This window comes from Eschrichtius robustus, chromosome 10, assembly GCF_028021215.1.
Source record: "Eschrichtius robustus isolate mEscRob2 chromosome 10, mEscRob2.pri, whole genome shotgun sequence".
In the NCBI taxonomy this organism is placed as follows: Eukaryota; Metazoa; Chordata; class Mammalia; order Artiodactyla; family Eschrichtiidae; genus Eschrichtius; species Eschrichtius robustus.
The window spans coordinates 81,923,552-81,950,736 of NC_090833.1; the positions used below are offsets into that span (position 1 = coordinate 81,923,552).

The 27,185-nt window shown below is 44.7% G+C and overlaps 1 protein-coding gene and 1 long non-coding RNA gene across 2 annotated transcripts in view; one reads left to right on the plus strand and one right to left on the minus strand.

Moving 5' to 3' along the window:
- The first annotated feature begins 1,378 nt into the window (after positions 1–1,378).
- The window catches only part of LOC137770144 (uncharacterized), a 54,512-nt gene continuing 28,705 nt past the window's right edge, over positions 1,379–27,185 (plus strand). The window contains exons 1-2 of the long non-coding RNA XR_011075131.1: positions 1,379–1,441; positions 5,246–5,309. This is a non-coding gene — a long non-coding RNA (uncharacterized lncRNA). The remainder of the gene's footprint in view (positions 1,442–5,245; positions 5,310–27,185) is intronic.
- The window catches only part of RASEF (RAS and EF-hand domain containing), an 88,603-nt gene continuing 84,125 nt past the window's right edge, over positions 22,708–27,185 (minus strand). Inside the window, exon 17 of the mRNA XM_068552590.1 lies at positions 22,708–22,970. Within this exon, the coding sequence (XP_068408691.1) occupies positions 22,865–22,970 (106 nt within the window). The 3' untranslated portion in view covers positions 22,708–22,864. The remainder of the gene's footprint in view (positions 22,971–27,185) is intronic.

Consider the following 27,185-nt stretch of genomic DNA (forward strand, 5'->3'; position numbering starts at 1 on the left):
ATTTTAATCAACTTGTTTACATAATCAGGGTCCTTGCAAAAACATTTACTTGGGATCCTGCATATTGTAAACATGGTCCTGGAGGCTGTACAGTAAAACCAACGGTTAGGAGTATGGGCTCTGGAGTCAGAATACCCAGATTCCACTTATTAGCTAGGTGACCTTGGACAGGTTGTTTAATCTCTCTGTGCCTCACTTTCTACATGTGTATAATGTAAACTATGAAAGTATGGTACTTCATGGTGATGTTGTGAAGTTTGAATTACTTAATATGTACACTGTTTAGTGTGTGGCATTTCATTTAAAAGTGAGAGCAATATATAGCACTGTACTTACCTTATACTGTCTTCCCTACTGGTACGTTTCACGGTGGTAAGGACAAAATGAGTTCCTTTTTGTATTCACCACACAATGAAGTGAATTGTATTTGTGACATAGAAATTGAATTCATCTGGAAACATGGGGTATATTAAAATGTAAATAAAGGTATTTAAAAATAATTTAAATAAAAAGAGCCTCAGCATATCGTTTGTATTTCTTTAGTTATTGCTTTATAATTAGTTGTTGGGGGGCTTCATGATTTTTAACTTTTTTTGTTACCCCCACTTTCTTCAAAGTACCTAGTTCGGTATAAATGCACATTACAGCCCTCAGAACGGCTAACTGGATAGTCTGAAGGATGAGGGTGCTGCAGCAAAAAGTGGGCCACATCAGGGTACAGCTTTGCTGGTGGAGACAGAAGACCAATCATCTCAGAAAGCGGCGCACAGAAAAGAGTTGGGCCAGCCAAGCACTTTGTGAGCCTCATTTGGACCCTCCGCTGTGCGGTACTGCTAAAGGCTATGCCCTGATGCCAGGGTCGTGGGCCCGGAGGCCTGAGTGGGCAGCTGGCCTCGGTAGGAGAGGCTGGCTTCAGCCGAGGCCGCTGGGTGAGTCATTCTCACTTCCTCAGGCAGGAGCGGGCGGCCGGACGCTTCGCCCCGGCGCGGGCGGTACTGGGAGCTGCCGCAGCCCCCGAGGAGCCCCCTCCCGGGCCGCCTCCTCCAGGCCAGGGCACTAACCCTGCCGCGGCGCTGGTGGGGAGCGCCCACTGGCACCCGGACCCCCAGCTCTTCGGGGCGGGCCGCCGCTCCTCAGCCGTCCCTTGGCGCCTCATCCCGCTTGCCGTCGCCCGCTGAGGCGCGAGAGGGGAGCATGGAGGAGCAGGAAAGCGGGATGGGGCGGGGCGGGGCGCACATCTCCCGGCCCGCGGATGTCGTCTCGCGCGTGCGCACGCGCCATCCCCGCGTGGGGCGCGGAGGGTGGGTGTGCTCTGGCCGCGCGCGCTGACGCCGCCTCACGCTGCTGCTCCGTCCGCGCCGCCTGCTTCCAGCGCTCGGGTAACCCGGGAAGGCCAGAGTCAGCTAGCTCCGGACCAGCGTCCCGCACCCTGGCCGTCCCGGTAAGCGGGGGCGGGGTCGGCGGGGACCTGGCAGGCACCGTGAGGGGCGGGTCTGCGGGCAGCGGACGACCCTCTGCGGACTCTGAGGTGTTGTATGGGAGCCGCCCCCGAGGGGGGTCCCTGTGCAGATGAACCACGAGTGTCCCTGCCTCTACCCCTTGGGAGCGTCCCGGAAGCGGTGTGCGGAGCCGCCCCCATGGAAGACCCACGTGCGAATGGAGACTCTCAGGGCACTCTCTGCGTTTGCTGCCACGGGGAGTCCCTGTGTGCAGGACACCAGCCCCAGAGAGACCGGCTGTGTACGTAGGGAGGGCAAGGGTGGTCTCTGGTGTTGTCTCAGTGGAAGAGCATATGGGAACATGGGGAGCCTCGGGAGCCCGCACCGTGGGGACGGACCCCACAGAGGACCGCTGTATACAGGAGGACCTGAGACTGTTCCTCGGAACTGCCTAGAAGGAATCTCTGACTGGAAGGAGAGGTTCAGGAGTAACTTCCCTTATGCCCAAAGGCCTTTGGCCTTGACCTCCTTGGGGGTTCAGTGTGCCTTAAGTTGTGATCCCTCCAACGTGATCGAGAGGCAGGGGCCCTGTGGGACTGCGCCTTTGTCCATTCCTCCCCGAACCCCGTTAGAACGTGTATTCTCCGTGGTAGCCCAGTTGGCTTCAAACTGGATTTTAGTGGAGGCAGGAACTTATGTAAGAGAACAAGGTGCAAGAGAGGAGAGGACCAGAGAGACCTCTGAAGCAAAGAAAGGAGATTTGAGGCCCTGGGCTTGACTCTCAGGAAGAAAACAGTAAAATCAGGTAGAATAACTGACTCTGGCAGGTCCTGTAAAGAAAGTGCTTTGAAGGAAAGAAGAAAGGATACATAGGATTATTGAGCACCAGTGTGCTAGGCACTATACTAGCTATGTTTAATCATATAACTCTTAAAATAACGTTGTGAAATTATCCCTTGAGGGATGATTAAACTGAGACTTAGATTCAGCAACTTGAAAAAGGTCATAAAGGTTGGAATCATGAAATCTGTTTTTCAGATTTTATTTGGGAGGAAATATTTGAGACAGAAGCAAGAGTATATGTTTGCCTAAATTTAAGAGCTAGAACTATAAAACTCTTAGAAGAAAGCAGGGGGAAATCTCCATGACCTTGGATTTGGGAATGGTTTCTTAAGTATGACATCAAAAGCACAGACAACAAAAGAAAAAAATAGATAAATTGGACTTCATCAAAATTTAAATCTTTTGTGTTTCAAAGGACACTATCGTTTGATAGTGAGAAGACCACCCATGGAATGGGAGGCAATATCTGCAAATCATATAGCTGATAAGGGATTAATATCCAGTTAAAAAAAGAACTCCTACAACTCAACAACAGCAGAAAATCCAGCCCAATTCAAAAATGGGGAAAGGACATGAATAGACATTTCTTCAAACAAGATATACAAATGGCCAACCAGCACATGAAAAGATGCTCAACATCATTAGTCATTAGGGAAATGCAAATGAAAACCGCAATGAGATATTACTTCACATCCACAGCAGGCTATTCTCAAAAAAAAAAAAAAAAAAGGAAAATAACATGTTTGCGAGGATGTGGAAAAATTAGAATTCTGCTGCATTGCTGGTGGAAATGTAAAGTGGTGCAGCTGCTGTGGAAAATGTTTCATGGTTCCTCAAAATGTTAAAAAGAACTTCCATATAACCTAGCAATTCTACTCTGGGGTAAATATCCAAAAGAAATGTGATGTGTTATGGAAACTGACTAAATTCCAAAATTTAGTAGCTTTCGCCTGTGATCAGAGAAATCCCTACTTCCCTTTTCAAAGGTTTCTTTTGCTTTATTACTGCCTGGGGTTTACCCCTCCCCATGTTCTAAAGATCACTGTTAGTTACATTTTTGAGCCTTTTACAAATGTCTGCCAGTCCCATATCAAGAATCAAATGAAGGCACAAAAGGATAATTTACATTTAATATGCAGGATGAGATGGTTACAGCCTATTAGGAGGGCTGCAGGCTCTCCATAGCTACATGTCTTTATAGAATGAGCTGAGGGAGAGGAGTTCCCTAGATGCCTTCTCCTTCCCTATTTCTTCCCTAGCTCATACTGTGGAATTAGGGTGTGCCTTGCATACACGCAAATTCCATGCTGCCCATGTATGCCTTACTGCCTTACAGATGCTTCTCTTACTCTCATGGTTACAGCAGTGTATTAGTTTTCTATTACTGTGTAACAAATTACCACAAATGTGGTTTAAAACAACCCACAATTTATTATCTCATAGTCTCTGTGGGTCAGTTGTCCAGCTTGGTCCTCTGCTTATGGTCTTACAAGTCTGCAGTCAAGGTGTTAGCTGGGCTGTGTTCTCATCTGGAGGCTTGACTGGGGAAGAGTCTTCCAAGCTCACTCTGGTTGTTGGCAGAATTCATTTCTTTGCAGTTGTGGGACTGAGAACCCTAGCTTCTTGCTGGATGTCAGCTGGAGGCCACTCTCAACATCTAAAGGCCACCACAGTTCCTAGAGGCCACCTGCAGTTCTTTGCCACATGGGGTTTCCCAACATGGCCACTTCATGAAGCCAGAAAGTAGTCTCTAGAGTATGCTAGAAGACAGTCTTATATTATGTAATGTAATATAATCATATGTATGACACCCCCTCACCTTTGCTGTGTGCTGTTGATTAGAATCAAATCACACGTCCACCCACACTCACGAGGGTGGGATTACACAAAGCATGAACACCAGGAGGTGGGAATCATGAGGGGAAGCCACCTTAGAGACTGTCTCCTCAAAAAAGGAAAGGTTTAGGTTGTTATCTGCTCTCATTTCTTCCATTTCACTCAGCCACATGGGCCTATTCTACTTTCTTGTTTCACTGCTATTTACCACCGCCTGCCCCTGACCTTTGAAGTTTTTTCCAAACCCTTCTCAAGTTACCACAAAGTTTTCAACATTCACGTTGTCCCTATGATAATGTCTTCTCTCTTTTCTTCCTTGATAAGGACAAAGAAAACCCCAGTTCCACCTATCAGCTAAAGAAGTAATGAGTAAGCATAATTTGTAGGGTGTTCGTTAAATGACTTCTTTTTTAACCAGAGTGTCTCTCCTGGGACTTCTTCCAGCATAGGGAAAGTGGTTTTTTTTTTTCACGAACCATTTGTTTTTACCCATTGCTAATCACTGTTGAGAGAGGCAAACCAGCATGGACCTTTAGTATTCCTGGATGTTCTTCTTACTGGGTATGCCAAGAATACAAGGCCCTGACTGTTTTCTATGCCGTTTCTCAGGATTGTATTTGCAACAATCAACCTTGACAGATAAGGCAACATCTCCCCCTGGACAAAGATCAGGCTTGTTTCTTACTATAAAATAAGCTGTGAATCACCGAACCTCAGTGCTGCACACATATGCCTTACTGCCTTACAGATGTTCCTCTCTTGTAACACAGCCCACTGTATGTGCAGGCATCTATCATAGATCCTGTGCCACCCCCATGGCACTTGGTAGACATGGGAAACTGATGCAAAAAACCATGCTAAAGCTCTTGCTATGGCTGTGCTATGAGTAATAAAATCCTTTATATGTGATCCAGGAGTCTTGTGTCTTCTGCCAGCATTCATGGAACAGTAACAGGATAGCTAGTTAACTTACAAATAGAGTAAAATCTCACACCCTGCACAGATCTTGACAGTCCTTATCACTTGTTTTTCTAGAAGTTAAAGCTGATTTTGTTAATTTCTTAAGCACCTCATGTGCGTATCTTGGAGCTTGCAGCCCTGAACCAAGCCCCTCTCTTGGTCCTCAGGCCAGCCTGGATGTAGACGGTAAGGAAGGGGACGCAGAGACTCGGATGGCTACACATCTGACATGTGAGTATCCACCTAAGTGTTCCAGTCTGTTGGGTGAAGGCTTTGGCTTGGTGTAAACTCTCGAGAGAGCCTGGGTAGTGTTTGACAGTCTCTGCAGTGGCCGAGGTACAGAGGAATGCTACACCGGAGGTCCTGGTGCCGAGGGTGAGAGGTGAGGAAGGTGCACGTGGCTCACTTCAGCTTTACCTCTGCTGATGAGCGCAGAGTGAACACACCCTAATGCCAGATTGAGACCCTGGAGCCGGGGAGAGGAGGTGTGCTAATCCACCCCTACTCACCCCCAGTGTCGGCAGACCCACTACCTCTTTAGGACGGGCACCTGGGCCAGGCTCTGGGGTAGAGGTCCTAGGTGCGGGTGTTGCAGGAGTCTGGAATTGCCCACATTGGGAAGAGGCCACATGCCCTTCAGCTCCAGGCCCCAGGCCCATTTGTTCCTGCCGTGTGGGGCTTTCAGGGCAACAGATGCTCCCAGCTTGGCAGGCAGGAGCCAGGGAGGGGTATGGCAGGAATTTCCGCTCAGAAGCTGGGCTAGAACAGAGCTTGGGGTGAGCTGGGCCCCTGTTCGCTTGTATGTCTAACAAGGGTCAAAGGGCCTGGGTGCCTTAGCGCTCCTGGGTTCCCAGCTGAGCACTGAGCCCGCCAGGGACAAGCTGCCCTGATGACTGTGCAGCTGTTACCGAGGGAGCTACTGCTTCCTGGACTGCAGATGACCCATTACCTTCATAAGTGTGTGATATTTGTGTGCCCAGCGTAGTTGCAGACATTACTCAATGTGTGGCTACCTAGGGACAGGGTTAGAGTTAGGACTATGCTTGGAACAGCACTGACATAGTGGTTACGGATTGGAGGTAGGTAGTGGTAAGCATAGGGCTGGAATCACGGTGATGTTAAAGTAGGATTTGGAATTGCGTTTATGGTTCCTGTTGATAAGAGCTAGTGCATCTTGTAGATCTCACCAGTAGCTGGAGAATCTGTTTATCTACATGGTGAGAATTGAAAGGTTCCATGAAAATCTGCTTTCTTCTCTAGCACTCTGAAGTGTGGGTGGAGTAGGGGTGTCCATCTGGCACCATTTCCCTGTTAAAAAAGAAATGACAGGCCCAAAATGGAGTCACTTGTGCTAAAAGGAAGACTTAATACCTGACCTTATTGCAGTTACAACCTTCTCCAAGAATGTAATCCAAACTGATCAGTGTGGAAATTTCTGGTCCGCACCAGTGACGTAATCCTTTGCATCCCCCAAAGGAAGATGAGGTAACCTGGCACGTAGATCTCCTTCATCCCCTATAGATAGATTACCTAACCCTGAAATAATCTTTTTTTGTTTTTGACTTCCTTGTCATACTCTTAAAAACCTCTCTTTTTCGATAGCCTGTTAGAGCTCCCCTCTACTTGCTAAACGGATGCTGCCCAATTCATGAACTGTTCAAGAAAGCTAACTCGATCTTTAAAAAAAAAAAAAGAGCTAGTGCATCTTAGATTAGGATTGTGTTAGGGTTGGAGTAGGGTACTGTTTGAGTTTAAAATTGGGGTCAAAATGGGTCAAGGAGATACATTTTGTGTTGGGGGTCAGTTTTAATCTTCTAAGATAGTCTGGAGAGGGACTTAACCTTATGCGTATTGTGTGATATTGATCTGGCTTAGATGAGAGGTTTTGGACATTTTCTGGCCCTCTGCACTTGAGAGTTATAAACGGCTGTATGATCCCTGAAGCTGCGATCCGACTAGAGGGAAGTAGGCATCTAGCTCCTGGGGAGAGGGAACATCGCAGTTTTCTATCCTGAACTTACCTGGCCATGTAAACATTTTTTGGGTAATACCCACCAGCATTACCTTTATGAGGTACAGTTATTCTGAGGGTCTCACTTGAAGGACTGGTTTTAGAGCTGTTTGTGAATGGGGTTGGAGTTGAGGTTAGGGTTAGGGTTGAAAGGCATGGACTGTAGTTCAAGTTTGGGGTAGAGCGATACATGTGGCCATGCCCTGCATCCAAGGGCTCCTTCCTGAGGAGTCAGGAGCTGGTTCTTCACAGTTTCCTGAGGGGGATTTTGACAGAGTAGGTCTGTCTGGTTTACTCTTCCTTTAGATCCTGTTTCTGCTGCATCAGAGAGACCGAGGGTCAGGAGCCTGCAGTAAACTGGGGACGCTCCCGGGGGTAGGGATGGGAGTGTAGGTGAAGGATGGGGCTGCTGAAGAGGGCAGGGGACTCACTTGCTGACCGTGGCATTCCTTTAAAAGCACACAGCCAACTTGTTGAGATCAGGGGTGTGCACGTGGATCCAAGACTGTCCTTATTAAAGGACAGGCAGTGGGACAGAAATTACAAACCAGAGTTTAGAAGTGGATAAACAGGCCTGGCCTGAGGTGGCCTGGAGTTTTATCGGAGAGAAAGGCTGGGAAGGATGGATTGGGAATGCATTTGTGTTTGTGGGCCTGCAAGATGGGCTGTGTCTGTCGGCATGTGTGCGGTGCCAGAGTCTGCTGGGGCATGTCTGACTCAGGGTGTTCATGAGTCTATGTAGGTGTGTTTCCTGAACGTCTCTGAGTTAGCTTCTGAGTGGCACTGTTGACTTTATGTCCTCCTGTGTCTGTGTCTGTGTGGCTAGGTGTCTGTACGCATGTGTCTTTGAGTGTGTGTGAGACTCTGTTCTGGCCTCTCACTTTCCCCTGACCCTCTCCCCTGATGCGCCCCAGCTGCCAGCACAATTTACTGCAAGAGATTGGCTTCCTTTCCCTTCCCACTGTCTGGATTCCCATGTGTCCGGCTGCCTGCCCAGGGCCCTGCCCCTGAGGCCTCTGTGTGGGGCTTGACCTTGGGAATGATACACTCTGGAAAGCCCCCAATATGCTCTTTGCCTGGCTGTGGACCCAGAGAAGTTACAGTGGAGGAGGGGGACAAGGCGGGAAAGGGGGGGCAGTTGGCAGCATGTACCCCTCCTTCTGGAAACAGAGATCTCCTTCAGGCCCCCTCTTTCCTCCCCATGCTCTCGTCCAGATCAAGTATTCAGGGTCCTGGCCTCACTGTCTCTGCGCATGGGAATGGACAGTCCTCTACAAGCCCCGTTAGGCATCTGGTCCTCTGCGTCCCCCCAGCACCTCTCATGCCTGCCTTGTGCTCGTTCCTCACATCCCCACCCGCACTCAAGGCTGTCCTCCCTTATTTCCTGTCCCTGCCGTAGACACAGGAGCCATTCTTGTCCTTCATCGTGTGAGAGCCCAGGCCTGTGCCGTGGGGCAGCTGGAGCAGCGGGCTTTGGATGAATGGTGAAGAGCAGAGGCTCAGTCCCCTCTCACAGGTGCAGGAAGCAGCTTCTCCTTGGGGTTTATTCCTGTGCCCATCCTGTGTTTGTTGCACTCCCTGCCTGGGCTGCAGTGAGGAGGTGCAAAAACAAAGCAGCCACGGTCCCTATTTGCTGGGACTTAGTGGTCAACAAGAGAAGTGATTTTGTGGAGAAGCCATTCTCTCGCACTGCAGGTACTCAGTTGCCTGAAATGCTCTCTGTAGGATTCTGAAATGCTCTCTGCAGAGACCAAAGAAGGGCTCCAGAAGGTCAGAGCCATTCGCCACGCCAGTATGGTATCTCAGAGGGCAGAGGCGAACTCCAAATTTCCCAAGCAAGCATTGCTATATCCCTAGCATCTACCAGCAATTCTGGAGTAGTGAATATTTGATTTTGTGCCCTGCCGTGAGAGTTTTCATTCTGATTTTACTTCTTGAGCCGAGGGGGAGCTGGAAGGTGGGGCTTGTGCTAGGGTTATAGGATGGGATGAGCAAGGCTTCATCCCTCTACAACATCCTGCATGAATCATAGGCTCTGACCCTGTCTTCTCTCAGCTCTTGATTTTGCTGAGAACTGAGAATCCTGAAGGTCTTGGTTCCAGCTCATGTCTCTGCCCCTAGCCCTTTGTTGCAAAACTTGGTCATCAGCATAAGCCAATGCTGGCACGTGGCAGGTAGGATACACGGGAAGGACCCGCCCCACCTAAGCCAGGATGTATGCACATTAACCTCAGCTTCCCACGTGACGCTGCTGTGACCCTTCTGAGTCAATTCCCTTCATTCCGGGCCTCCCTCTCCTCTCCTTGCTCTGTGGCTCTCTGCCCAGCTCCCAGCAGGCACGGAGGATGTGCCTGCCACAAGACCTCCTATGATCTTTGGGGATGCTTTAGGAAAACACTGGAGGGTGTGGCTCAGCAGGCCTGGGCCTTGTGCCTCCTCACCTTGGGGGGCCACCGCAGGGCCTGAACTCCCATCTGTTAGGCACAGAATCACCCTTCAGAGGAGCGACACAGTCATGCTTCTTCCCATCCTGGCTTTTCTGCATCCTGCTAGCAGGGCACATTGTGCTAAGTGCTGGGTCCTATCAGAGGAAGAGTCCTGCCCCCGCCTCCTGGTTTGATGGTATGTTGAGGCATCCTGGATTTCCTTAGGAATCAGTGAGGCAGGGGCATCCCACAGTCCCCCATCCCACACCATGAGGAAGCTACAGCACTTCCTGTCCTTACTGCAGCTTTTGGCTCCTCTGTGGTAGGTCAGAAGGTGGAAGTGCAGACGTGCCACCTTCTGAGAGAAATGAGGTGTCCAAAACAGAGGTCCCTTCCATCCACTCAGGGCAGCCTCTTTTGTCTTTCTGCTTCCCAGTTCTCTCCTCCTACCCTCAGACATCCCCAGTCTCTGGATGGACACTAGGATGCCACACCTGCACCGTGCCTCTAGCCTCATGCCCAAGGCTGCCTGCATCTAGAACCTCTCTGCAATCTTTCTTGCTGCTTGTCTTCCAAGAGCACCTTCTTCACACACATGATCAGCAACTCAACCACCTTGGACACCCACTGCATACGCTGTAATAGTAATTTGTCCTGGTAACTTCCAGAATCCATCTCCATCTGTGGCTTTCAGCTTTGGTTCTTCATACCCCTCCATCCATCCCCAGCCGTGGTCCCTTCCCAGCTCCTCACTTACCCTTTTGAGTCTTTGCCCACACTGTCGTACATGTGGGAGCAACCTTTCTTCTAATATTCAAATTCTTACCTCATTAATGCTTCCTTCTCTCTATTAACCACCAGCAAAGTTTCTGTGCTTTTTCCAAGGCCATCTCCTGGAGTTGGACATTTGCTCTCATCCCCTCACCTGTAACCACCACAGGGCTCCAGCATTCTCCCTTTGCTCTCCTGCATCATCAGTTTATCACTCCTCAACTGCATCATTCATGTCAACATCAAATACTTTTCGTCTCTCACCTTCAAAAAAAACCCTCTCTGCGTCCCACTTCCTCTTAACAGCTGTATCCTTGTTTTTCTGCACCTCTGTGGAACAAACCTCCTTGAATTGATTACACTTGCTATCACCAACTGCTCTTCTTTCATTCTCCCTTGAATCCACCCCAGTCATGCCTTCACCTCCATCACATGTGAGTCTGTTCTCAAAGCCATGAGTGATCTCTGTGTTGCTAAATCTAGTGTTCAACTCTGGATCCTCATCTTACTTGGCCAGTTCAGAATTTTTCATGCAGTTGATCACTTTCTCCTTGCCATATTTTCCCCTCTTGGCTTCCAGTATGCCACACTCTTCTGGATTTCCTCCTTCCTCCCTGCTACTGCTTCTCAGTCTCCTCTGCTTACTGGTTCCTCTTTTCCCTTCCAGTTTCTTTTCTTTTTCTTTTTCTTTTTTTTTGGCTGCACCTCACGGCATGTGGGATCTTAGTTGCCCGACCAGGGATAGAACCTGTGCTCCTTGCAGTAGAAACGTGGAGTCTTAACCACTGGACCACCAGGGAAGTCCCTCCCTTTCAATTTCTTAATGTTGGAATGTCCCAGGGCCCAGTCCTTAGATCTAGCCTTCATTTATACTCATTCCTTTGGTGACCTTACCTGGTCTCTTGGTTTTATATACCTCTATCTGTCTATCCATCCATCTGTCTGTCATCTGTAGCCAGTACCCTCCCTGAGCACTATAAGGCTTCTATGTTGAGGATAGACATGGTCTATCCTCAACATAGACCACATTCTCATGGTCTCAGGAAGAAGCAGGGTGATTAGTTATGAAACTACTGCAGTAATCGTAGTAGCAGAGGAGGCAAGAGGAGGTCATATTCTGGATTCATTTTGAAGGTAGGGATAATAGGATTTACTGATGGATCAGAAGCAGATTGTTAGAAACAAAATCAAGGATGACACCAAAAGTTTTGGCCTGAAAAACTGGCAAGAGAAAGGTGCCATTAACTGATGTGGGAAATACTGTGATTGGAGCAGGTTTGGTATGTGTGATTGGGTGGTGGCAGTGGTGGCACAGGGAATTAGGAGTTCACTTTTGAGATAAACTTTGGACATCCAAGTGTATATTCTGATTAGACAATTTGAGCATGTGAGACTTTCTACTACATAAGATAATGATCTCCATGGAGGCAAGGCCTGTGTCTTGGTGACTGTTAATGTCTGGCATGGTTCCTGGCACATAGTAAGTACTCAAATATTTTAATTGTTAAATGCAAGATGCCTCTCAAGGTCATCTTCATTGTGACCCCTTTATGTGACCCTACAGTCCTCCTCATCAGCTGAGTACTTCCTCCTGTGGCAGGACCTCACATACCATAGCACTCATCACACTGATGTAGTAATTTATCTGCCCCCTCAGTCCAGACTTTGGATTGATTCAAGTACTATTAAGGTATTGCTGTACACTAGCCACTATTCTAAGCCCTGGGGATATGAGACTCTATTGTAATTATTCAGGAAAGAAAGAGTGAGAAACTGAACTATAAGCAGAGGCAGTAAAAAGTAGAGGAAAAGGGGCAACTTGATACCAAAATTAGAACCCAGTGACTGACTCGGTGTATGGTCTGAGTAGATGTATAGTGACATCCATTCCCTGACATTAGAAAACAGTTTAATGGGGTGGTGGATGTTTGGAAAATTTGAATTAATTTACATTGTCTTTGGAGCAAGATGGAGCTTCCCCTCGTTGTTGGCAGTACAATTGGAGCTCAGAGGAAAGGATAGTGCAGAGAAGTGGCTTTGGGAATCACCAGCACATTAATAGTGAATGATGTTTTGGGTACAGATGTACAGTTATTCTCCCTTTCTCAGATGAAGAAACTGGGGCTCAGAAATGTTAAGTAACTTGTCAAATGTCAGAGTTAGGATTCTAACTCTGATGATTTTTTCCACATTCCATCCTTGTGACTTTGACCTTAAAATTTGCATCCTCTCCAAGGGTCACACATTTGACCTGAAAATTGTAAAAACATATGCTCAAGGATTTTGTAATGTTTTGCTTGTGTTGTAGTTTTGCTGCTCTTTGTTCATGTTTATCATCTTTCTCTGAAATCATTCTCTGGCCACTTCAGCCAGAAATTTCCTTCCAAAGGGAAAGGGGTGATCTGAATCTTTTACTTATACTTAACCTACATCGAGTGGAACAAGCACAGCCCTGAGCTATGCTCTTCTGCCATGGCCTTCTGAAGGGTCTGGGGTTCCAGCCTTCCTTCCAGGGAGACAAGTTCCTGCTTCAACCCAGTTAACGGAAGAAGCTAGGACAGGGTCCGCTTATGCCTTCTCAGGAGGTCAAGGGAATATGAGTATGACTGCCACCATTAAGAGATCCATTCTGCAGCCAGGCTGCCGGTGGTGGTGGATCACCCATCCGGTGGTGGTGCTGGGGGTGGGGGTGGGATGCAGGCTGACTGAACAGGAAGCAGGAAGGAGCTCTAGGAATGTCTCAGAATGACCTCCTAAAACAGTCTGTAGGAGGAGCTTCATTCAGTCTGTGAGTGAGGGAGCGTGGAGACAACATAGAGTTTGGAGGGGCTTACATTTCTAGTAGATGCTTACAGATCTCAGCTTGCCTCTCAGCCACCTCCCTCCCCAGCTTTCTCCATTTCAATCCAAGGGTTTTAGAGAATTTCACATACTTACATGAATGATAAACAGATATTTCTCTGAAATAGCCAATTATTGGACATCTTCAGAGAGAGGTGAAGGGGCCACAGACCCTCTTCAGTTCTGAGCATTTTATCTGATTGTTAAAGACTTACGTGTGGCATTAAATTCTAGATTCCTGGCCACTTTCTGGTCTGGTTAATGGGACAGGACAGTTTCCAAAAGCCTTAAAGTTTTCTTTTGACAGTCAAGGTGAGTAGTTCTGGTGCTTTCTGAAATGCAGTGGGACATAATGAAGAAATGGGGAAGGATGACAGGAATGAAGGGCTGGAGCTGGCAAGCTTATATTATGCAGTCTTTGGTTGGGGAAAGGACAGGAGTCATCCTCTAAGGGGAAGGCACCAGGCAAATCCTGGGAGGGGATACAGCTGACTGAGTTTAGCACCATATAATATACATGAAATACATATAAATATGCATATATAAAAAGTATATATAAAAGTATACATGAATATTCAGGGAGGCAAGGCTGGTGGAAAGGAGGAAAGTGGTGAAGGATCCCAGGTATAGGTGGTGTAGAAATGAGACACAGCAGCAGGGCTGAGTACAGGCTGCTGGCAGGAACTCGACCAGCTCAGGTATTTTCCATAGCATTTTATGGAAAAAAGCCGAATGAACTTTTTGGCCAACCCAATATATTTAGAAAAACCCTGTGTTTGTGGTTCTTTCCCAGAAGCTTCAATACTAAACCCACTGCTCTTTATCACACTATGGGCAAACAGATTGAAGCTGAGATTTACTCAGCTCCTTCCTCCAAAAGTAGTGGACCTTGAGTTGGCTTCCTGGCTCTAAGCTCCTTTGAGTGCAAAGCAGATTGGCTTTTCTCCCTTACATGCCCTGGTTAGGAATATCCCAGCTTCTGTCCCAGGTACTCAGACACCCATCTACATAGTCTTCCTCTCTGTTTCTCTCCCTGCCTACCCTTGGGTGTGGGGTCCAGCCCCTTACCATGCCCTACTGTCATCTTCGTTCCAGGTGTCATTCATTCTATGCAGCTGATAGGCAGTAGAAGTGGGATATAGGCAGGAGAGCTACAGCAGCCTCCCAGGTGAGTTCTCCAGAAGGATCTAACCAATAACCAACAGGGAGCAGAGAGGGGAGATTCTATCATTTGCTTTTGACATTTGATTGTGTTATCCTGCTTTCTCTGTTGTCCCCTTCTGTAACAGCTATTTTTGGATATTGGACTTCCTTCCTCTCCTGGTTTCTCTTTCTTTGAACTTTTCTTTCTGGAAGACTCCTCAAATCTGTCTTCCAAACTCTATATTGTTTACTTTTTTTTTTTTTAATTATTAGCACCTTTAATTATTTATTTATTTATTTTTTATTTGGCTGTGTTGGGTCTTTGTTTCTGTGCGAGGGCTTCCTCTAGCTGCGGCAAGCGGGGGCCACTCTTAATCGCGGTGCGCGGGCCTCTCACTATTGTGGCCTCTCTTGTTGCGGAGCACAGGCTCCAGATGCGCAGGCTCAGTAGTTGTGGCTCACGGGCCTAGTTGCTCCGCGGCATGTGGGATCTTCCCAGACCAGGGCTCGAACCCGTGTCCCCTGCATTAGCAGGCAGATTCTCAACCACTGCGCCACCAGGGAAGCCCTATATTGTTTACTTTTTTGTAAACTTCTGCTGTCATGTTTTTAATTTCTAAGATCTTATTTTTGATTTATGAATGTTCCTTATTTGATAGTACCTTGTTCTTGTTTCATGGCTGCAGTAGTTTTGTCTATCTCTCTAAATATATTAATGATAGATTTTTTTTCTCTGCATAAGCTCTGTTTCCCTAAGTTGATATTTTTCTGTTTCATTTGGTCTCCGTTTTCCATGTTAGAACCTTTCCACAAAAATCCAGTGATCCTTCAGGTGTTCAGGGGAGCTAACATCCTGATTGAAAGCTCTGAGTGATGGGAGCGACTTGCCAACTTTGAACTTTACTGTAGGGTGATGGAGGCAGGGTGCATTTCTTAGAAAAGGTCTTTCCTCTTATCTGGTCAGTACTCCAGGGAAAAGTCTTTCAGTCTCTGGAAGATAAAAGCATCAGTGTCCTGAAAGCTGAGTAGGTAGTATTAGCTTTTAGCACTTAGCACTCAGATTACATATTGTCATTTAACTCCCCTGCTTTTTGAATAGTACCAACACACTCAGCCGTGCCTTATGTAGCCCCCAATCTAGCATCCCTCTGTTTTACTCCAGAAAATACAACTCCAGACTTTGGTCAGAGTAGTAGTGGCATAGCATGAGAGAACAATACTTAAGGATAAAACTGCTTCTCAAACTACTTTCACCCCACCTTCCCTTATACTCCCAGTTCCAGAGGTACGTGCTTCTGCCTTTGGGAAATCTGCAATGTAAACCTAGATTGCTCTCAGCTTTCCCCCACTGGCTTAGAATTCAGCTTTCTTAGGTTGTTAACAACTCGGTTCCAAGTTTTCCATCTACTCTCCAGCTTCATTATTTTGTTCCTATTGTCTTCTGCCTTTGTGGCTCTGTATCTTTAAAAGAAAAACCCATTTGATTCTAGTTTCAGTGGGGTTTTAGAGAGGAAAAATGATATGCCATCTCACCCCAGAAAACATTCAATATTTCTGCTTCTTAACCCAATTATCCTCAATCTTTAACCTTTCTTACTTCCTCAGCCCATGTACATGGCTGTAAGAGGGATGATTAAATCAGACTAGTTTCAGAGCTGCAGTTATAAAGGCAGGAGGTGGATTACTACACATTCCTGCAAGGACCACATTTTATCCTTAAACTTCAGCACACTTAATGGTCAAGAACAATTGGCCACATGCATTCTTTTTCTTCTGTGAGATTTGGCTTGCTAACATATAAAACAGCATCTATAATGTTAGCCAGCATGCTCCCCTTGCTTGGCACCTGGAGGGGAGTGTATCACCAGTAAGTGGTAGTCAGGGATGTAGGACAGAGCAGGGGGACCAAGCCCCCCTTCCCACAGCAAGCTTCCAGGCTGAAGCAGAACTGAGCTGGATCAGGGAGAGGACTAATACCACTAAGTCAAGCTTGGAGTTTTGATTACTATGTGGGAATTCTCTTCTGAATATACTATGTTTGCAGCTTCTCACCCAGGGCAGGGGTTCCTACTTAGGGCCATGGACCCATTGGGTCTATGGGTAAAAATCGATATTTCTACCTTGGATGGGAAAAAATTACATGTTTATTTTTTACTAAACTCTGATTGGAATTTAGCATTTCATTTAATATAAAATGCTAGCAACAAACCGCAATAGGATTATTGGTATCTGTGACTGTGTCACCAGTAGAAATCATAGATATTTATACTCTACGTTAGATTCTTTGCAGATGTCGCAAAATACCATTTACCTTCATCATGATGTCAAAATTATGGTAAGTAATAGACCTACCATCAGATCTTGTAGTTTAATGTGCCAATAAAGCAGCACCAATACTGTCAGATATCACAAAATTTTATTTTTTAAAAACTGTTTATTTCTTTGAACTTCTTTCTTTTCTTTGTTTTTTGGCCACGCCGTGCAGCTTGTGGGATTTTAGTTCCCCGACCAGGGATCGAACCCAGGCCCTCAGCAGTGAGACTGCAGAGTCCTAACCACTGGACCACCAGGAAATTCCCCCCAAAATTTTAAGTATCTTGGGAACAGTGTTTCAATATCATTGGTTTCCTTAATAATCCTATGTATTTCATTTTATTCATTTAAAAACATTATTCCAAGGGGCTCCTCAGCTTCAGAGGAGTCTGTGACATTAAAAAAAACCTTGAGACCCTGATCTAGAGGAATCTTAAGTCATGAGGCTGCTGAAGTGTGCACTGAGAGTGGGGAAGGGTTACCCCCACTCAGTAAAGTCTAAAGGGCTGCAGGAGACAGAAGTCATCCAGCATGCCAGGCACACAACCTGCTCTTCACATGCAGTCTCACCAAGTCTACGATGGGCACTGGGGGTAGAAATCATGGGGGAGAGGCTCTAGCTCAGACCCCAGGGTTGGGTAGAGCTGCTGGGAGGAAGCAGTCTCTGAAATGAGATGTGCAGGACGGACAGGAGTTGGGCAGGCAGATGCCGAGAGCAGACAGGGTGGTGTTCCAGGCAGAAAGTGGAGCTGAGTAAAGGGCTGAAGGGGAGAGAGCAAGGCTTGATGGAGGGACAGTTTCCTGTGCCCGACTGGGGACTTTGGGGTGGAGAAGAAAGAGGGGGAGGAGGCAGAATGTGGATCTTGTTTACAAGTTTGTTGTCAGCCTCCACCAGAACGTAGTCTGCTTCAGATCTGTCTTACTCACTCTGCATCCCCTGGGTCTAGCATTGCACCCATGACACAGGCAGGCTCAATAAACATAACTGAATTAGCGAAGGAACAGTTAGGAGCCAGATCACAGAGGGCCTGAGAGGTCATGTTAAGAAATTTTTGGATATTATCTAAGAGTAAATATATCTGTTTCTGAAATGACTGATCAAGAAGAGAAGGCATTTGTAGCGAATTAAAGAGCATTAGTTTTACTCCTAAAAGTACACTGGAACTCATAAAACTTCCTCTGAAGAGATCTTTATCCAGCTCTTGAGTTCTACCCTCCTGCACAGCAATGGGAAGATGTGCCAGAAAACTGGGATTGAGAAATTTTCGGAAAGCCCAAATCCTAAGGACAGTGAGGGACTCTATAAAAATGTATGTCATATACCACGAAACATGGTTCCTGAACTGCCAGCCTGAGAGGTCACGAGTTAAAGGGCATTACAATTAAATTCCCACTCTACGGAAATTTAAGAAATATAAATTCACAAATAAACCTGATATGCAGAAAAAAATTTAAAACTGGGTAATTATTTCTAGAATTTTGCACTTGAAAATTTATCTTAACCTGTAATTCAAGTTGAAGCATTTGTGCCTGTTTTCCATTTTCAGCTATGAAAGCATCTTAATGTCTAGATCTGGAAAGAAAAGATGTTATTTTTATTTTCTTTATAAATTTATTTAGTATTTATTTATTTATTTTTGGCTGTGTTGGGTTTTCGTTTCTGTGCGCAGGCTTTCTCTAGTTGCGGCGAGCAGGGGCTACTCTTCATGGTGGTGTGCGGGCTTCTCATTGTCGTGGCTTCTCTTGTTGCGGAGCACAGGCTCTAGACGCGCAGGCTCAGTAGTTGTGCCTCACGGGCTTAGTTGCTCCGTGGCATGTGGGATCTTCCCAGACCAGGGCTCGAACCCGTGTCCCCTGCATTGGCAGGCAGATTCTTAACCACTGCGCCACCAGGGAAGCCTAAAGATGTTATTTTTTATTTTAAGGCTTGCAAAACAATATGCTTTGTTGGAGATTCATTCCCGTCCTGTGGACTTCTGGATATATACACTGGAAATCCTTGTCAACAGGCTATTGGTCATAGTATAAACATAAAGGTTAGTTTCCATTTAAATAACCCCAATACGCACCACCATTTTTACTGTCATTTAGATTTGAAAGCCCAGTCAGAGCTCTGTTACATTCTTCGTCCTTTCAACTACTTCATCCAGTCACCCCTTAATAAATGGAGAGCCTACACTTATAAGGACTCCATTCACAACTTTCCATTCTAACTTTCAGGCCCTCATTCTCTCAATGATTTCCTTCTCTTTTAATCTACTCTTTACAGAATATTCTATCCTATATGATACCCCAACTTTGTGCCTAATGAAATACCAAGAATATACGTGGGAGGTAAATGAACTTACCTCCAAGTGAATCCTCTACAATGCCCCATCCCCCAAGTAATCTGGTAAATTTTGGGAGTTCTGTCACATATTGATGGTAGTACCCAGGGCCCTGAGCAAGACCAGTGTGATCAGTGGTGCTTCAAAAGTTTTTCTTTTTTCATTGAGGGTGATCAAAGTGCCAGGTACTATTCTAAGCCCTTTCCATACATACACTCATTTAGTCCTCACAACCACTCCATGAGAAAGGTAGGATATGTCTAGTTAAACAAGTATGAGGGCAATAAGGATGCTGACCAGTTAGAAAGGGTGCTCTACAGGTGAAAGCAGGCAGCCTCATCCTGGTTTGGGGTTGAGAAGGAAGTGATGTTTAAACTAAAGCAGAAGGATGAACAGGAGTTAGCTAGGCAGGGTGGGGGGGCCACGCAGGGGTGTCAGAGGAGGGGCTTAACCCCTGAGGTCATGAGAACTGCCAGAGCACATCCTGAAATTTTTCTATGAAAGCCTTACTGTTGCTGGCTGTCACACCCCAAGCTGGTCGATCTGTAGCCCCGTTGGCCAAGATGACATGATGTGCCGCCATACCACACACCATGTGTTCATTCTTTTCTCTCCCAGCCAGCTGCCCAGGCCAGTGTTTTAGAGGCAGGGTTTCACGTAGGCACATCGTAGGACTAAAATTACTTCAGCGATGCCTGCAGCAAAGCTGAAGGAAACACCAGAAGGCCAAAGCAAGCATGCTTTATTGAATTTATGATGTAGAAAATATTTGTGGTTCCTTAGACATTTGCATTGCTATAAAAGTTACACTTTATGGGATAATTATTAATGGTTTGAAGAGAAATAAACAGTATAAATGAAATATAGCCAATACCATGAAAATGTAAACCATGTAAATCAAAATCATAAAATAATTATTCAGTACTCAGAGGCCTTCTTAATATATACATATGAAATTTCTCATACACATATACAATAAAAGCCCACAAAAACCGTGACTCTGAAGCCGATCACTGTACAAATATGAAAATAAATATCTTTAAACTCAATTTTATCTTCAGCAAGAGGGTTGTACAGTTTGGCTTCATGCAAATCACATTTAGTATTAAATAATCAAATGTCACATATGTCATATAAAGCAGCAAGCGGAAAAAATAAATTATGAAAATGCATGAGGCTAAAAGTTAACAGTGAAAAATGTCCCCATAGCCAATGTTCTTTTCCATGACAAAACTAAAATATTATCCAATGTGTCAGGATACATAAAAAAGAGTGTAGTATAATTGTGATTTTAAAAGCTCTCCAAGGAAAAATTGAGACAAGGTGAGTTACTTGCATAGAACTATGCAAGTGTAGCAAATTAAGTTCCAAGTTAAAAACATTAGCTATTTTTGTTCTTACCAAAAATATACTCTAAATTTGAGAACACCTTCACGAAATCAAATGTTAGTAATAATCTTGGTTTCCTAGCAAGGCAACTGAAGGAGCTATAAGTAGCTTTTCTTTAAACAATATTGCTAACCAGAGCTATAAGTCTCTAATTTGGATTTTGTTGCAAAAATATCTATTCAGGTTCAATTAGTTAAAGATGATTGCTTTGTTTATCACAGGCACCTATGTAATCTAATCAATTTGGGTGTGCTGGCTGTACAACCCAGAAGCAAAGACCAAGATAATACTTCTGTATCAAAGGTATACTATTATATACAGATTGTAAGACAAATATAGACACTTCGTGGGAAAATAAATAAAGACAACACAATAACATGTATTATAAAACAGTTTTGTGCAATTGCACCGAACATCTAAACTTGAGTACCATATATCAACACATAGGTGTCAGGTCTATTCTAACCTAGGCTCCATAGATGCCACCTAGGCAAACAGCAGTGGCAAAACTTTCATCGCACCATGGCACAAAAATAACCATCCCTCCCTGGTTCAGTTTGACAATTCCCCACCAGCAAGGCATTCTTTTTGGTAAAAAATGTAAACTTTTTTTTCTCCTGGGACCAAAAAACAGAAAACAGGAATCCATGGTAGAGTTGTTGAGGACAGAACCAACTTTCCAGTAAAAAAAAAAAACCAGAAAAAAAAACAAAACCAACTAGATCTCATCAGTAGAGAGAAGGCACGCTTTGAAAAGCTAAACGGACATTGTGGCTATTTATAATCTCTGTGTGCTAACATACTGGCCAATTTTCATTAAAAAAAAAAGCTTGGAGAATTTAAGGTCTGATCATAAAAATCACAAATAGAATTGTTTTAATTCTACAAGAGGGATGTTTTTAGCTTATGTATTACAATAAATAAGAGCTATTATTTAAGTTTTTTCAGCAGGCTACTTGGGGCCTGGACCTATGAACAAAGGTAAGTTCAAGACTCTAGTTGGGAATAACTTAGCTGGTTCAGGCCACTGAAAACCAAAACCAAAAACCAAAGAGCATGCCTTGCTGACCCACCCTGGGGTCAGGTATTGACTCCTTTGGCTTTTGGAGACATTTCAGTGGGGAAGTCTGAGAGGCAGCACAGCTTCTAGGAGGGCAAGACCTATCAGGCTGTTGGTGAGGATGAGTCCCTAGTCACCTGAGACAAAGGACTCTGAGTTACCTGTACCCTAACCACAATTCCTCTTCAAAAGAGGTGATTTTCCAAAACTACACATAACATTTCTTTCACTGTTCATTATTTAAGGAGGAGAATGCTGGCAACCAGGGAGTTAGGGGATTTGCGTTATTCTGGAGATTCTGCTCTTAAACCATGGGTAAACCATGGGGAGGTTTGAGCATGCATATTTTCATTCGGCAAAATGTTAAATCAATACTAGTGTATTTTTTGAAAGAGATATAATTCACATACCATAAAATTCACCATGTAAAGTATACAGTTTCGTGGGGTTTAGTATATTCACCAAGTTGTGCAACATTACCACACTATAATTCCAGAGCATTCTCATCACCCTGCAAAGAAACCACAGACCCGTTAGCAGTCACTCTCAATTCCTCCCGTTCACCAGCCCCAGGCAGTCTCTTGCTGGTGTTTTTTTTTTTTTTTTAAGTGAAGTGTGACAACTTTCCTGGGCCTTGTATTTTCAGTTGCATGTAGCTTTCTATTTTTTCATTAGAATTTTTAACAGTGAATTCAAACCATTGACTTTATTAGTATTCTGAGATTATAAAATACCCTCTTTTATATACAAACTATTTTTGTCCCCCAAATGTTTTCTTTCTTCATACATAAAAAATAGATTTTTCTGTCTCCACTGGAGCTTAAAACATTACCATTTTTTCTCAAATTCTGTTCTTGTACAAGAAGTGAGAAAAATTAATGCCCCAATATTTAAAAAGTACAGACGCGCAGAGTCCTTATTAACTGTGGGCCATCATGCTCTCCTTCTCACTCCTTAAAGAGCTACAGAGCTGAGAGGGCCGAGGCCTGAAAGGCCAAGCTGCTTGTTTACAGATGAGGAAATGAATCTAATGTGGGTTGGCGACATGTCTGAGACTACAAGGCTGGTTTACAGCAAAGCTAGGATGGTAACCCCCTTTTATTAGTTTTCTAGTATTGAATATTGGAAGTAAATGTCATAGGTTATTTACCACATGAACCTAATTACATCAGTGAATTTCTTCTATAGCTTTGATCTGAGCATGTGGTTTTTTTTGTTTTTTTTTTTTTTTTTTTACCACTTTAAAAACATTTACACATTATCTGTTAAGACTTTGTAAGGATAAGACAGGTATATTTAACCAGGGGGCCCAAATCACTCATTGAAACATAGCAAAAAAGAGCCGAGGTTCTGGAGGGACCTGAGAGCACAGTTCAGATTTCCCACACTGTAACTCTCCATACGACAGTGTCCGTAGGATGTACCACTCCATGTAGGAAGCAAATAAGTCATGTACATTCAGTACTCTGGGAATGAAGGCTTCGTGGGCCAAGGATCTTTTGGATTTAACCATTGCAACAATTCTTCATCTGGGTTGACTTTTTGGAACTGGTCCCACTCAGATTGGTAATGGATTTGCTGTCACCCTCATCAGTTCTTTTTTTCACTTCCCTGGAGGGAGAGAGAGAGAGAGACAGAGAAAGGAGATTACTGAGGTATAAAACTGAACCATAAACAACTCTGTAGAAATAAAACAGCACTGCTGAGCACTTGCTGTGTGCCATCCAGACAGTGTTCTAAGTGCTTTGTAGGTGTTGACCTATTTAATCCTCACAACAACTATATGATTTTGTTGTGCCCCATTTTATATGTGAGGAAACAAAGGCAAAAAAAAGTTAAGAAATTTCCCTTAGGTTACACAGCTGGAGAAGTGGCAGAGCTGGGATTCCAGCCACGCAGGTGGGCTCCAGCGCTCACATTCTGAGTACCAGGCCACACACTCATGCATGCACACACACACACACACACACACACACACACGCCCAGGTGCCTATACACATGTGCACACACTCACATGCACACACACAGACTACTCTTGCTCTCTCCTGTGGTTTTGCATGGCTTACAGTCTGCACACGCACAGGTCACTCCTTAGGACTCTGGAACCTGGCTCCCACCCCCAGCTAATGCTTAACATTAACAAAAGCAATGATGACTTTATAACCATTCTGTAATTATACATGACCGTGGAGATAACAACAGATGGTTAAAATCCAGAAAAAATGTCTTCCTTTTGCCTCTTCCTAAATTTCTTTTAGAAATAACTGCTAGAGGCAACACTGGACCAAAGATCTCCATGATCTTATGAAAGCCCCCTAGGGAAGTCTCCTATCCCTGGGGATGCTTGTGAAATACACACATCCTGAAGTCCCACCTTAGACAAGCTGAATGGCAAACTCTGTGGGTAAGGAGAGTGTGACAGCTTGTCCCCAAGACAACCCCAAAGAGTTCTGCCTCCGCTGTCAGTGTCTGGTGCCCCCCATTAAGTGGTGAAGCTTGTGCCACTCCCCCGTGGTCAGCACCGGCTCTGTGACTGCTCAGACCAATAGAATGGCGAGGAAATGGTGTGCTAAAACTTCCAAGCCAGGCATTAATAAGGCCTGACCATTTTGAGCTGCCATTTACGAAGCCCAGTGTTGCTCACTGGAGAGAGGGCAGCAGAGAGGTCCTGGGGGCTGAGATGCCACAGGGAGGAGCACCCTGGCCGCAGACATCAGACTGAGCCACAGCAGTGTCCGTGACCGCAAATGCATGAGACGCCCGAGGGAGAGCAGTCACGGACCCTCCAGTGAGATCCAGTCATTTCTGGTAATTTCAAGAAATAAATAGTGGTGGTGTTCTAGGCGACTACATTTTGGGTGGCTTGTTACAGAGCAGTAGATCCTGGGAATTGGCATATTCCCAGCACAGCAACGCTGTTCAATAGAAATAGAATGTAATTCACGTATGTAATTTAAAATTTTTTAGCAGCCACAGTAAAAAATGTAAAGAGAAATAGGTGAAATTAATTTTATTAACATATATTATTTAACTCAGTATTACAAAAATATTTTAGCATGTTACCAATAAAAATATTAATGAGGTATTTTACAATTTTTATACTGTTTTCAAAACCCAGTATTTATTTAATACATCCAGCACATCTCAGCTTGGATTAGCCACACTTCAGGTGGCTAGTGGCTACTAAACTGGTCAGCACAGCCCCAGAAGGAGCTGATATGTGCTAACCTTTGAAAACCACTGCACTGTGAGTAGGAAACAAAAGGGAAACTGGTTCTTGCTGGAGACCAGTTAATAAATGCTATGTTACATGTTTTCACATAGTCCTTATTTAATACACACAACACACACACATGCTGACAGGTAACAGGTGAGCTGTCTTCCCTTCACAGATGAGGAAACAAAGACTCAGGAAAAGAAGGAGGATACACAGTTCAACCCCATAACACCCTGTAAGACTTGATTCAGACTTCTGACCTCCAGAACTATATTTTTATTGCTTAAAGCACTAGGCTAGTAGAAATCTGTTACAGTGACAACAGAAAACTAATACAACTTCCAAATGCAAAATCTTGACCATTTGCTCATTCAACAAATGTCCGATTTATGCCAAACTCTGGGATCCTCAACTAGTGAGCTTTTTTTAAAAATTGTACATTTTTTTTTTTTTTTTAAATTTGGCTGTGCCGGGTCTTAGTTGTGGCACACGGGATCTTCCTTGCGGCGTAGGGGATCTTTAGTTGCAGCATGCGGGATGTTTTTAGTTGCAGCATGCAGGATCTTTAGTTGTGGCATGCGGGATCTAGTTCCCTGACCAGGGATCGAACCTGGGCCTCCTGCATTGGGAGTATGGAGTATTAACCACTGGACTACCAGGGAAGTCCCTCTCAACTAGTGAGCTTTGAGAGAGAGCCAGATGTCTTCTAAATAAATTGTTACCAGGTCCCCGAGAGCCGCTAACACACGCACAGTGAAGCCGACCTCTTGGTGGGATAGGAATTCACTTTCATTTAATGAGGAAGAGAGATTCCAGGTGCAGGGAACAGCATGTATAGAGGCAAAGACGCATGAAAGAACTTGGCTATGACCGGAAGCAAAGTCTGCTGTGTCTATAGATTATCATTCATGTGGGAAGCAAGATAAGAGATGCAAATAGAAAGGTAGGTGAACTGGGCTCTGGGGGACCATAAGCCACTTGCTAAGGAGGCTGGACTCTATGCTGTAGGTAGGGCACCAATGTGGGGTGCAAGCAAGAAGGTCTTAATTGGATTTTTATTTACAGAGATTACCCTGATTACAGGGTGGAGGATGAACTGATGTTGGAGAAACTCTGAGGCAGAAACTTAGGTCTCTCCTGCACTAAACGGGGTAGGAAATTCTGAAGCCTGAAGCAGAATGGGGGGCGGGGGGAAAGGGATTGAAGGAAGATTGCAGAGAGGTCACTGAATCAGTAGGGCCCCAGAACCCACTAGAGGCAGATGATGAAGAAAGAGGAAGGAGTCAAGACTGACTCTAGGTTACTCTTTTTGAATTATAATGTTAGTAGTTTCCTGAGAACGGGAGTATAGAATAAGGAACAATTTTAAAGAAAAATGAACACATTAGGGTTTAGATATGTTGGGTCAGTCATGCCTATGGAATTTTCTTTTGTTGGTGGGTGGGAATATAGTTGTGGAATTTTAAAAAAAGATGGGAGTTAAAAATACAGAAATCAGAAGTCACCTTCTAGACATAGTTCTAGAAACCATGGGGGTGGAAGACATTAGGCAGAGAGCGGAAGAGGAAGAGAGTGCAGAATAGAATCCTGAGATTACCAACACTTAAAAGGCAAGCCAGAGATTCAGAGTAGTGAAAAGTCCCAATTTTGCCATTTAGTAGCTGTGTCACTTTGAGCAATCTGATGAAGCATTCTAATTCTCAGTTTTCTTATCTGTACAATGGGTTTAGTAAACATAGCATCTTCACAAGACAACTCACATCTCTCCCTTCTGGAAGGTCTAAAAGGCCTCTGTAAGTTACATATCATATGGCTGCCTGGTCATGTATTTTGTTTTCTTTTTTTTCTCTAATGTTAAATTGCACAGCCTATCTTACATACCCTGATATCTCTACAGGGCTTTCATGCTGAGCAGAAATGATAATAAGGCAGACATTACTGAACACTGAAAGCAAATATTAAGGGAGAAAAAATAGGTACCCATATTGTTCACCTGGCCTTCAGTTTCTTTAATCTACCAAAGATGCAGGCACCTCCCACTTTAAGGAAATCAGGAAGATTAATTCCAAACATCTAAAACAGGTTTAAGGCTGGGAAAATTAAATTACCTCACCCCAAACTGCCATATGCTTAACAACTGCATTTTAAATGACTCAATCTTATGGACAGATTTATCCCCAATGGGCTCAGCAATGGCACTGAACTGATACATCAGCCCGAGCTTTTTGTGTTTTTCTCAAATCTTAGGCCATTGACCAGTTCAATGCCTGTTGTACTTGAATCTATTGAAAAATGTTTAAAGCCTGTGGCTCTAGTGATGGCAGATTTACTTACCAGTGGACAGTGGTTGGAATGAATGTCTATCAGCCCTACGGGGAAACTGCATTTCTAGGAGAAACTTTTCCTGGGATAGAGAGGTTTTTCCAAGAAAAAGCAGAGGAGTTCTGGTTGTTAACCAAACATTTATGGCCTTCCTTCAAAAACGAATACTATTTCAGACAGGGCAAACCCATAAACCGTTCTAGTTCAAGTTTCATGACATGACATGGTATGAAGGGGAGTTACTATTATACATAACATTCTGACAGCTGTAAAACTTTTTAAAGTGG